Genomic DNA, 12,928 nt, shown 5'->3' with positions numbered 1-12,928 from the left:
ATATCCCTCCATCAAATGCCAGTCTACTATTGAGAGGCGTGAGCTTAGTTACTCTTCAAGAATAACTGTTTCAGCTGCTGTTCCATTGCACATCAGAGGCCATCGGCCCACTGCCTGTTCAGCTGCCTTCGAAGAAAAGGGCACTGTACCTTTTTCGAATTGCGAAGGCCACTTCAGGGATGGTGCCATATTGTCCTGGCCTCTGAAGATGCCTTTTGATAAAGCCATAACCACACTTGTTTTGGCAAGAATCAGTAATCCTTTATGTCCTGTTTGTCCATTTTGTCCTGTTGATTCGAGGATACTTTGTTGTCCAGTGGCTAACTTTTGCCACAATGAAAGTTAACTCCATATGCAGTTTCTTCAATGCCCATATTTTCTCTGAAGTAGATTGGTACTGCCAGGAGCCGACATGTCTCATAGTCATAACAAAAAAGAAAAATTTTCTAAGTTATTAAAACATTTTAAATGCCATATTCTGTAGATCTCTGAAGGGTTTGAAGATAACCTGTCTATCTAAATATATCTACTCAATCTTGAAAACATACCTAATATAACTACAAGTTCTATTATAATATCTAACTACTAACTTTCATTTCTTTATATCCTAATAGTTGGTAATAACATTCAAGGATCAGAAAATTGCATTACATTGTTAGATGAATGGTACAATTAGAAAAATATATATAACATTTTCTAACAATATCAATTTCAATATATATAATTTGTATACAATATAAAACAATCCAATCCAATGTAAAGTATTTACATTTTTCTTTTCTTTCTTTCTTTTTTTTTTTTAATAAGAACCTTAAATCTAATCTCCTTTGCTTAGCCTTTTTCCTAACCCTTGACAACAACTTGTAACCAATCCCCCTAATCAATGAAAATTATCCCAGACCCAAAACCCATTAAAAGACCAAGAAAATCAACCGCCCCACACCACCTCTTTGGGAATGTGGGCGTCGTATTCTTGAAATTGCTTCCTGCTGGGTATGGGCGAAGGTATCTTTATCCTGAAAGAAAAATTTTAAGTTAATTGTCAAATTCTAGGAAAGGTAAATATATCCTTCGTTATCCAGTCTGTGTATAATGCCAAAATTCAGGATTTATCTCAAATCCTTATTCAAGTAGTCTTTGAGACTGGATCATCTCAGCTAGCTCTTCTCAAAATTGCTCTGAGCACTTTGTAGTTCAAAGCTGATCTGTAGATGATGTTTGTCAGCTTAGTGATGTTATTATTGTCCACGTGGAATTGTTGTTGTTGTGGGGCCCCATCTTCTTCCTGGAGACTTCAGTTGATGTTAGGCCTAACCGTGATTTCCTGCAAAAAACTGATAAGAGACTCGAACACAAAGACTATATATGCGACTTTTTAGAATTAGTTAGTACTCTATATGACCATTTATATCTTAACAAAGTTTAAAATGTATATATATCTATATATATTGATCTTGTAAATTTTGATATAAAATTCATACTTTAAGAAAAGTTTAAAGAATCAGAATAGAATCAAAGAGTTGAGATTCATAATAGAATAGTCCCTTAATTAATTTGGCTTTTCTCCTGTCCCATAGCAGAAGATGGCTCTTTTCCTCTGGCATGATATAGGGAGTTTGCATTTTCCTTTTAACAACATGCTTGAGTTTAAAGAAGGAGAGAGCCATTCTCCAACTCCAAAGTCAGCTTTAAATTTTAATTGAACTGGGACTATTAGAAGTTAAATAGTGTTAAATCTTTAAAGAAAAGCAGAAACAAACATTTAGGAAGACATAAAATTTTTTTAGATAACATACCCATACGCCATTTCACTCTGTTTCTTAGGATAGATGATTTGTTCCTTTTCTTCAGTTGTCTCATTTGTCCAGTGTTCTTCAAATTCGTTAACCTTCATTCTCCTAGAAGACAAAAACAAAAACCTTTCCCCAAGGTTTTTTGGGGATGTTCCTTTTTGACAAGTTATCTGATTAAATGAAAAGGCATGTGTTACTGGTGTAAGTTAGTTTAAATTGGATGTTTACGATAGTTGATGAACTATCACCTCCTCTAATTAAGAGGTCTCTCTTGTTCAAATCGAACCTTTATCAATTTTGATGGTACCCACAGCTTATCTTCTCCTGTAGAAATAAAAGCAAAACCTCGTCCCCAACGTAACACATACCCTGGTTTCCATTCTGAGGTCAGCACATCCTTAAAGTATATAGGTTGATTTAATTCTGTAGTTTTTTCTATTATCCAATGTCTCTCTGCAGCTGTTGTTCCTTTCTCATTGGCATTGAGAAAATTCAAAGTTAATAGAGCATTATGTAGTCTATTTCTGGGGGTTTTTGTTACTCCTTTTTGTTTATTTAGCATATCCTTTAGAGTTCTGTTTGATCTTTCTATAACTGCTTGACCTGTAGGATTATGTGGTATACCTGTAACATGGTTTATATTATAATAAGCAAAAAACTGTTTCATTTTAACAGAGACATATGATGGAGCATTATCAGTTTTGATTTGTGCAGGTATACCCATAATGGCCATAACTTCTAGCAAATGAGTGATTACAGAATCAGCTTTTTCAGAACTCAAAGCAGTTGCCCATTGAAATCCTGAATAAGTATCGATAGTGTGGTGTACATATTTCAGTTTTCCAAATTCTGCAAAGTGAAACACGTCCATCTGCCAGATTTCATTCCTCTGAGTACCCTTTGGGTTACATCCTGCTGGTAATGGTGTTTGATTGTAGAAGGAACAAGTAGGACATTTCTTTACTATTTCTTTGGCTTGTTGCCAGGTTATGGAAAAATCCTTTTTTAAACCTTTACTATTTACATGATGTTTTTTATGAAATTCTGAGGCCTCCAGCACATTTCCTATCAATAATTTATCAATCTCATCATTGCCTTGTGCTAGAGGGCCTGGCAGACCAGTATGGGATCGGATGTGAGTTATATTTAAAGGATGACTCCTTTTTCTGATTGTATCTTGTAATTGAATAAATAATGAAGTTAATTCTGAAGCATCGTGGATAAATTCTGCAGTCTCAATATGTAATACTACTCTTTCAGCATACTGAGAGTCAGTTACTATATTGAGAGGTTCTGAAAAATCCATTAATACCAACAGAATAGCATACAATTCTGATTTTTGAACTGAATTATAAGGACTTTGAACCACTTTACTTAAATTTTCTGATTTGTAACCTGCCTTTCCTTGTTTGTTGGCATCTGTATAAAATGTACGAACTCCAGATATGGGTTTTTTCCTCACAATTTGAGGCAAGATCCAATCAGCTCTCTTTATAAGATCAATTCTATTGCTTTTGGGATATTTGCTGTTAATTTCTCCCAAAAAATTACTACAAGCTTTTTGCCAAGCTTCATTTTCTATCCATAATTTTTCAATGTCCTCCTTAGTTAAAGGTACGACAATTTCTGCTGGGTCTATTCCTGCTAATTGACGAAGTCTCAATTTTCCTTTCCAAATCAAGTCAGAGATTTTTTCCACATAAGTTTTTAATTTTTTATTTGGTTTATTTGGTAAAAATATCCATTCCAATATAATATCTTCCCTTTGCATTAATATTCCTGTTGGGGAATGCCTAGAAGGTAAAATAACCAAAATGCAATCCAGCTTTGGATCAATACGATCTACGTGCCCTTCATGTACTTTCTTTTCTACCAAGGCCAATTCTTTCTCAGCTTCAGGTGATAATTCTCTTGGACTATTTAAGTCCTTATCACCTTCTAAGGTTTTAAACAAATTATTCAGTTCATCATTTTTTACCCCAACAATAGTTCTTAGATGAGAAATGTCTCCAAATAATCTTTGAAAGTCATTAAGAGTCTGTAGTCGATCTCTCCTAATTTGCACTTTTTGAGGTCTAATTTTTTGAAGTTCTATTTTATATCCTAAATAATTAATAGAATCTCCTCTTTGTACCTTTTCTAAAGCAATTTGTAATCCCCAGCATGGCAAAATTTTCTTTACTTTTTCAAACATTCTTTCTAAAGTATCTGCATTTGAATCAGCTAATAAAATGTCATCCATATAATGATAAATTATAGATTTAGGAAATTTTTTACGTACCACTTCTAATGGCTGTTTTACAAAATATTGGCACAAAGTTGGGCTATTCAACATTCCCTGTGGGAGAACCCTCCATTGAAATCTTTTAACCGGTTGAGAATTATTATAAGTAGGCACTGTGAAAGCAAATCTTTCTCTGTCTTTTTCTTGTAAGGGTATTGAAAAGAAACAGTCTTTTAAATCAATAACTATGAGAGGCCAGCCTTTTGGTAACAGAGTAGGTAAAGGAATTCCAGATTGTAAAGAGCCCATTGGCTGAATTACTTTGTTAATTGCTCTAAGGTCTGTTACCATTCTCCATTTACCAGATTTTTTTTTTATAACAAATACAGGAGAATTCCAAGGGCTGGTTGATTCTTCAATATGATGAGCATTTAACTGTTCTTCCACCAGCTCTTGTAAAGCCTGGAGTTTCTCTGTTGTTAAAGGCCATTGCTGAACCCATACAGGCTTGTCTGTTGACCATTTTAAAGGTAGAGCTGTTAATGTTTTTGGAAGATTATCAGTTGTTGTGCCCTGTTCTTGTATGACATGGATGGCTGGTGAGCACTCATTAGAATAATATCTTTTAATATTTCTCTCAGAAACATGTACTAATTTATGATTTGTTTCTGAGATTGGAGGGATATTAATCTGAGTATTCCACTGTTGTAATAAGTCTCGACCCCACAGGTTCATAGCTATGTTAGCCATATATGGTTTTAATTTTCCTTTCTGTCCTTCTGGACCTATACATTCAAGCCATCTTACACTTTGTTTCACTCTAGATAATGTCCCAATTCCTAAGAGTTGAATGTTTACCTCCTGAAGAAGCCAAGTTGGATGCCAAAATTCTGGTGCAATTATGGTAATGTCAGCACCTGTGTCTACCAAACCAGACAACAAAACACCATTTATTTTTATTGTTAGTTTTGGTCTTTGTTCATTAATAGAAGTTTGCCAAAAAATTTTCTTTATGTTTTTTCCTGTATTTCCTATTTTCTCTGTTTCATCATCTCGACTAACATGATTTATTCCAATAGACATTTGGTTATTTAGTTGCTTTGAGTAGGGGTTTCCTCTACAACTGCAGGAAAGGTTTGAACTGGATTTACTGTGGGGGCCTGCCTGAGGCCCCTCTGGGAGTTTCCCGAAGCTCGAGGCAGAGGGTTACCCTGTCTGTCCCTTGTTGATCTACATTCGTTGGTCCAGTGTTTTCCCTTACCACACCTTCTGCATACTCCAGAAGGAAGGGGCATTCTGTTGCCAGTGTTCCTTGAATAAACATTATTTCTAGGAATGACCTGTTTACAATCCTTTTTCAAATGTCCTTGCTTTCCACATCCAAAACATCTAACATTGCTCAAACCTTTTGAAATTGCTTTTCCTACCCACATATCATCATGGTCATAAGCCTCTACATTAACTGTATCTCTAATCCAATCTTCCAAAGGTGCAGATCTTGCCTTTAACGGCCTAATTATTCTTTTGCACGCTGCATTTGCATTCTCAAAGGCTAAAGATTCAATTATTATCTGACTAGCCTCTGAATTCGGGACCATTTTTTGTACTGCTGAAGTCAATCTTTGTAAGAAGTCTGTGAAAGATTCTTTGGGGCCCTGTATAACCTTTGTAAATGACTCAGTTTTTTTTCCTGGTTCTTCAACTCTGTCCCATGCATTCAAAGCTGCCGTTTTACATAGAAGTAGGGTTTGGACATCATATGAACATTGTGTTTGTACTGAAGCATATTGGCCTTCGCCAATAAGCTGATCCTGGCAGACTTGTATTCCGCTATCCCTCCATTGTCTTTCTATATGTTTAGCCTCATTACTGAACCACATTTTCCACTGGAGATTTTGTCCGGGTTCAAGAACAGCCTGTGCCAATTCCCGCCAGTCCTTTGGTATAATCCTATTACAAGTTGACCAGGTGTTTAACATTTGCTTTACATATGGGGAGTGCATGCCATAAGATGCTATTGCCTCCTTAAATCTTCGTAAGTCTAACATTTCAACTGGAACCCAAGTATTTTGTTCATTCTCTTCATCAGGTAGCTGCTGTACGGCTACTGGATAAATTAAGGGTGATTGTGTGAAAACTGGCTTTCTTTCTGTAACCTTACGATCCAATTTTGAAACAACTTCACTATTTATTTCTTCTGTCTGAATTTGAATTTCTCTATAATTCATTTTTACCGGTTTAACAAGTTTTTCTAAGACTGTTATCCTGGCACTTAAGTTGACGATCTTTTTAAATAGTAAAATGAGGATAAGAAAAGTAATAAACTGAATAATTCGATCAATATTAATCTTTTCATATAGTTGTTCCATTGTCAGAGTGCCTAAAATTTCAAACAAAGCCCAATTTTCTTCCAATGTACACATAAAGCCCATTTTTTTTTTTTAATGTAGAAAAAAATTCTCTTTTAAATAGATATGTCAATTGACTTACCAAGTCTGGGTAGAACAGTAGAATCCCAGGGAATTTCACAGCCACCTGGTGTTCAAGGTGTGAATCCAGCGAGAGAGAGAGAGAGAGAGAGAGAGAGAGAGAGAGAGAGAGAGAGAGAGAGAGAGAGAGAAAGTGTAGCCATTTTAGCCGAGTCAAGCCTTGGCTTTACAGGCAGGGGCCCTGTTCAGCGGGGCAGGTCTGAGTTGTTTGTAGCAGTTCCAGCTGCGGGTCAGTCAGGCCTGGGCCCAAGCTGGGCAGCCGGGCTGCCCAGGCTGGAAACCGGACCTGCCGCCAAGCCAAGCCAATCGGTTTTTAATGAATTCTTGTCACGTTGGGCGCCAAATGTAGATGTATCCAACCTTCCCATCAAACAATAAACACAGAACCAATGCAAAGAAGAAAGCCAAGAGGTCAGAGCCAAGAGCCAAAACCTTACCCTTCCTCCTGTGGTGGTCCTACCTCTCCGAACCAGAGCTACCCCTGTGTTAAAGTCTTTATATAGAGTTCCTGTCCTGCCTTCTCATTGGTTGTAAACCCAACCACATGACCGCCTCCTCACAGCCTGTCTGTATAGGCCTCCAGGTTTTCCATGATTGGTATTAAGATTAAAGGCATGTGTATCCAATAATGGCTGTATCCCTGAACACACAGAGACTTACCCAGCTCTGCCTACTAAGTGCTGGAATTACAAGCGTACGCTACCACTGCCCTGCTTTCCTATGGCTTGCTAATAGCTCTGACCCCCGGGCAACTTTATTTATTAACATACAAATAACATTTTAATACAAATAAAATATCACCATAGTGAACCACACCTTACCTCTTGTCTAAAGCTTTAAAATCATGTATGTATATTCTTCAGGCTGAGGATGTACATCATTGTAACTATTTGAGAATTCTAGTGTTTATAGTTCAAAATACATAATTACTTTTAAAAATTATTCTTGTATTTTCAAAGTATGTATGTATGTATGTATATATATATATATATATATATAAACTGAATAACATCCATACTTCCTATAGAATGAGAGAGATGAATTTAAAGGTTGTTTGGCAGTAATCTATGTCTATTTATATGGTTTTGCATTTGCTGGTTGATAATTGTTTTTTCTGCCTTGGTTACATGAATGTTAATCAACAGAATGACTATGTGGTAGAAACAAGTTTGGTTGGGACTGTCATGAATGGTTTATCCCACCTCCATGGATGTAAAGATCATGACCAGTTTATTATTAATCTTATACGAGGACTGGGTGGAAATCTGAACATGAAATCTCGTCTGGAATTTACCAAGGAGGTAAGGGACATTGTTCAGCCTCTTTTCAACCATATTCTTCAGCTTTTCTTGACCCTTAAGTCTCAACACACAGTGATGCAATTCTAAGGTATGCAGCTTCAGTTATGAATTGAATATGTATCTGTATGGGTCTGTATGCATGTTTGTGTGTGTATACATGGTTCTGTGTATCAAACTTGGGGTTTCTGATATTCTCAAAATTTTATGGTATTTTGTAATAAGATAAGGCTTGGAACATAAAAGTATAAGTTAGGCTTGAATTTACTTAGCCATAGGAATATATGCCAGTATTTCATTTAGCTTTAAATAATTCTTTTAAATAGAATAGTGTTAGCACTTAGAAATGCTGGACTATTTCTAGTTATTGTCTTAATAATGTCAGATTGCGTTTGAGCCAGTTGGTTAGAAAGCCATTTTTAGATCATGAAGGACTTTCGCTTTCCTTTTCCTTTTCTTTTGTGTGTGTGTATGTTTTCCTCATGTATTTCTGTGCACCATGTGCATGCCTGGGCCTGTGGAGGCCAGAATACAATATTGGCTCCCCTGCAACTGGAGTTATGATGACTGTGAGCCTTTATGCAGGTGCTGAGAATTGAACCTGGGTCCTTTGGAAGAGAAGCCAGTGTTCTTAACCATCTCTCAGACCCTACAAGGGACTTTTCCCTTTGCAATGATTAAATAAGACCGACACGGTGTCCCATCACTGTTGTTTGTGGCTCTCTCTGTGCTGTTGGCTTGCTTCTCCGTGACTGTGTGTCCTCTTGCCTCTCACTGTTGCTCCTCAGCGCCTCCCTGCACGCTCTCTGAAACATTCTTGTGTACAAACAGCAGCTTTCAGTAAGGAGGAGCAGAATAACCCATCGAATTTGTGGTGTATTGAAGTCATTTCTGGGAAATGTTGGAAATAAAGGGCTTTAGCATCCGTGAAGTCTGCGGTTTGTGAGAATGCTACTACAACTTGGATATATTTTATAACTTGATCTGTAAATATCTATCAAATTGATATCTTTATATGTATTTTTATTTTACTTCAGATCATATTGAGATAAAATACTATTTTAATTTTAAAATTTGCTTAGAAGTGGTATGTATATAAACTTTATTAACAAGGTGATTTACTGTGGAGATATTCACTTTGATGGATTGAACACTTATCCACTGTTTGGAATATGTACAAACTCCTTGTTACAATGTTTTCCTCTAAAGGTCTTTAACTGGGCACGGGAATCCCCTCCAGACTCTCATAGACCAATGGACACCTACTATGACTCGGATCGAGGACAGTTAGCATCCTACATGCTTAAGAAGCCAGAGAGCCTGACAGCTGATGACTTCAGCAGTGGTCATACCCTCCCTGTCATCCAGACTCCCGACATGCAGCGAGGTCTAGATTATTTCAAACCTTGGCTGAGTTCTGATACTAAACAGCCATTTATTCTTGTAGGACCAGAAGGATGTGGCAAAGGGTAAGAAAAATGTTTTCAAAGGTGCATACTGTGAATTCTATATACTTTGTAAAACTGAACTTAGGAGGTCTGCAAGAATTCTAGGAATACTTTAAAATACACATCCCCACCCCCACCCCGACTCCAGTTTAAAAGTTAGAAAGTTACCATGATGATCATGGAAACCATATCATATTCATTCTCAACATAATCTGAAATAATTTAGAAAAAGATATCAATTCCATATGAGTATAAGGAGTGTTTAGTTGGACACATTTTCCCAGTGAGATGTCCCCCAGTGTCAGCTGTCTCCCCTGAGATGTCACCTGTGTCTCATAGGATGCTGCTCAGGTATGCCTTCTCTCAGCTCCGCTCCACGGAGATTGCCACGGTCCATTGCAGTGCTCAGACCACTTCTCGGCATCTTCTGCAGAAGCTGAGCCAGACTTGCATGGTCATCAGTACAAACACTGGTCGAGTGTACAGACCAAAAGATTGTGAAAGACTTGTTCTGTACCTAAAAGATATCAACCTACCCAAGCTTGACAAGTGGGGCACCAGCACATTGGTGGCTTTCCTCCAGCAGGTGAGTCTTTGCAGCTGCTGCGTTTGCCTATAATTGGAGCCAGTCTGTTGGCTTTTCTCATAGATAAAAAAAATCTACTTTCCTTTTCTTGGACCAGTTTTTTCTAGTATGTGTCATTAGAATTTAAATTTATGAAATATTTAAGTCTTGTTCTGGTCAGCCATTCCTCTTTAGAAATCTATTACGTACCCTCCCTACCTAAAGCAGTCAGGGAATCCGCAGCTGGCCCTGGGGAGGCTTTCACTTGATGGTTGGCTGTGCTTACCTCTGACAGTAGTTACTTTTTTTCTATAAGCCTGGGGTTCTTACTCAGTGTCAACGATTTCTTGGTGTATGCATCATATTAGCAGCTCTAGATTTTTTAGAGTTTTCTATGTTTATATGGACTATGCAACTGTAGAATGTGATAATATAGTTATGGAAAAGCCTAAAATATTTTCCTTATTATTTCCTGACTCTTGACTTTTTTTTAAATAATTGCTAGTAGATTTATAATGTTTAATGGAGTGAAACCACTTTAAAAGAAGAAGATTTGGATAACATGAATTGAATACAAGGTAGAAAAATATCAGTTTTCAGGGGTTGGAGAGATGGCTCAGAGGTTAAGAGCACTGATTGTTCTTCCAGAGGTCCTGAGTTCAATTCCCAGCAACCGCATGGTGACTCACAACCATCTGTAATGAGATCTTGAGCTCTCTTCTGGCCTGCAGGCACACATGCAGACAGAACACTATATATAGTAAATAAAATAAATCTTTAAAAGAAAAAGAAAAATAACAGTTTTTAGTGATGTAAAAATTTAACATGTTTCAGTCTTCAATTCCTGTGTTAGGTAAAGGGTGATGGTTGCACTTGGAAATAATTAAAATTCAAATAACACTATGTTATGGTTAATCTTGATGATCAAATTGACAAGTTTTGTAATCATCATATAAAAAAATCTCTCGGTGTGTACAAGGATTTTCTAGAGTTGTTTAATGAAGGTGGGAAGACCCACCTTACATGTACCCTGTACAATTCATTTTGCTGGAACCTGACTAAGTCAAATGGAGCAGGATCTAGGCAGCAGAGTGTCACTGTTTTCTGACTCCTGCTGCCCAGCCTGGCATGCTAGGCAAATTGTGTTCCCTTAAACTGTAGAACAAAACTTTTCTTATATGACTTTTGTCAGGGCAAGGAGACAAGTAACCAGTTCATGATTGTAATATGATTAGAGAAATCTAAAGTATAAACCACTTATGAACATCTGTTTTCATATAGGTGTTGACATATCAAGGATTTTATGATGAAAATTTGGAATGGGTTGGTCTAGAGAATATTCAAATTGTAGCTTCCATGTCAGCTGGCGGAAGGCTGGGGAGACACAAGCTCACCACCAGGTTTACGTCTATTGTTCGTCTTTGTGCCGTAGAGTACGTATCTTAGTAACAGTTTTTTGTTTGTTTACATTTTATTCAACATACAAAAATACTTCAAAATGTATAAAGTAAAATGGCTAAGCTGATACATTTTTCCAAACTTTTGGCAGTAGTCATTTATAGGACTCTGTATGTCTATACCCCTAAACATCAGGTGTAGGAGCTGACTAGTAGCTTTGAATCTGTATTTTTTAGTTAAGACATGAATATAGTGCCTGTTGATTTGTTATGTAATGTTCTGACATATTATCTAAAGCATAATGATTAAGTCTGTTTGAGTATATATTTATCACTGTGATGAAAGCACTCAAGGTTCTTTGTTTTTGCAGTACTGGGGATTAGTCCTGGGGCCCCTCTCATACTAGTCAAGTGTTTTATTCTGAGCTATGTCCCCAGCCCTGCAAAACCCCTTCCTTTACCTGTGTAATCTTCTCATACACAGTCACTGCCTCCAGTCGTACAGCAGACCTTCTCGCTGCTGTTCAGATGCAGCTGCAGTCCAGATGTAGCTGCAGTCCAGATGCAGCTGTTGTCTAGATGCAGCTTTGTCTCATCTTCAGCCTTTCCCAACTCCCTTTCCTCTCTACTGATTCCAACCCCTGGGAATGGCCATTCTGTTCTCCATTTGTGTATGAACAGTGTTTTTAGAGTATGTGACAGAAACCATGTGCTTTCTTGCCTGTATTTCTGTGCTTGGTTTATTTGCTTAACATAATGATTTCCTGTCCTGTCCATATTGTTTGAAGTGCCTGGGTTTCATTATTTATATGGTTTACTCTTGTTTCCTTGTGTATATGTACCACATTACTTTCACTCATCAATTGTTGGATGCTTTGTTTTTTTTTTTTTTTTTTGGCTGTTGTGAATAATACTGCAGGGACCATTGGAATGCAGATGGCTCTTCAACATATTTGATTTCTTTTAAATATATGAAACTGATACATTTTAGACATAAATGTCTCACAAAACTAATATTATTTAATTTTATGGAGATAAGTAAAAAGAGTTGAATCTGATGAAAGGAGAGTTGGGTCATGTGAGTTGGGATGGAATCCATCAGTCCATCCTTGTGATCATGGATGTGACTGGGGTTTCTGAGTTCTATGTTTATAGCAATGTCCTTTTGTGATTTTTTCACTTTAGTAACCTTTGTCAGTTTACATACTCCCACTAACTACATTTTATCTATGGACGTTGTTTTTTCTGAGATGTTATTATTGCCAGTTAATTCACATGGAAATAAATTTTGGCTTGTTGTGTTATTTATTTTCTTAGACTTCTGATCTAGATTACTGCTCTGTGTATAGGCTTTACTTAACTCAAAATGGGTTCCTTAAGTAAAATACCCTGTTTTATTCTGAAGATGAGAGGCTTTTCACTTTTTATTTTTAAATATTTTGATTACAGTCTTTGATAAAGCTTTCCAGTGCTGGAGAATAGACACTGAGGGATCTAATTGGTTTTGCAGAGAGAGTAGGAACTGAGTGTTCTAAGCCGTGGGCAGCTCCGGGATCTGGATCTTGCCGAGGGAGTAGGGACTGAGTCTGTTCTAAGTTGCGGGCAGCCCCAGAATCTGGGTCTCAAAGAAGAGCAGTTTGAAAACTTACACCATTATATCTTAATGTGAAAATAGTAATTTATCTCAGCTTTCTTACTTCTTGTCTTCCTCCGT

The 12,928-nt window shown here is 37.1% G+C and overlaps 1 protein-coding gene across 2 annotated transcripts in view; it reads left to right on the top strand.

The window, feature by feature from the left end:
* Dync2h1 (dynein cytoplasmic 2 heavy chain 1) overlaps nt 1-12,928 on the top strand; it is a 260,746-nt gene that overhangs the window by 59,998 nt on the left and 187,820 nt on the right. For both annotated transcript variants that reach the window (XM_052751659.1, XM_052751655.1), the window contains exons 41-44: nt 7,652-7,807; nt 9,014-9,273; nt 9,592-9,838; nt 11,099-11,250. In XM_052751659.1, the coding sequence (XP_052607619.1) occupies nt 7,652-7,807; nt 9,014-9,273; nt 9,592-9,838; nt 11,099-11,250 (815 nt within the window). The remainder of the gene's footprint in view (nt 1-7,651; nt 7,808-9,013; nt 9,274-9,591; nt 9,839-11,098; nt 11,251-12,928) is intronic.

Source organism: Peromyscus californicus, unplaced genomic scaffold (genome assembly GCF_007827085.1).
Source record: "Peromyscus californicus insignis strain IS unplaced genomic scaffold, ASM782708v3 Scaffold_11__1_contigs__length_118956290, whole genome shotgun sequence".
NCBI classification, from domain to species: Eukaryota; Metazoa; Chordata; class Mammalia; order Rodentia; family Cricetidae; genus Peromyscus; species Peromyscus californicus.
The sequence above is the reverse complement of the archived record's forward strand: the minus strand, read 5'-3'. Positions and strand labels throughout refer to the sequence as shown.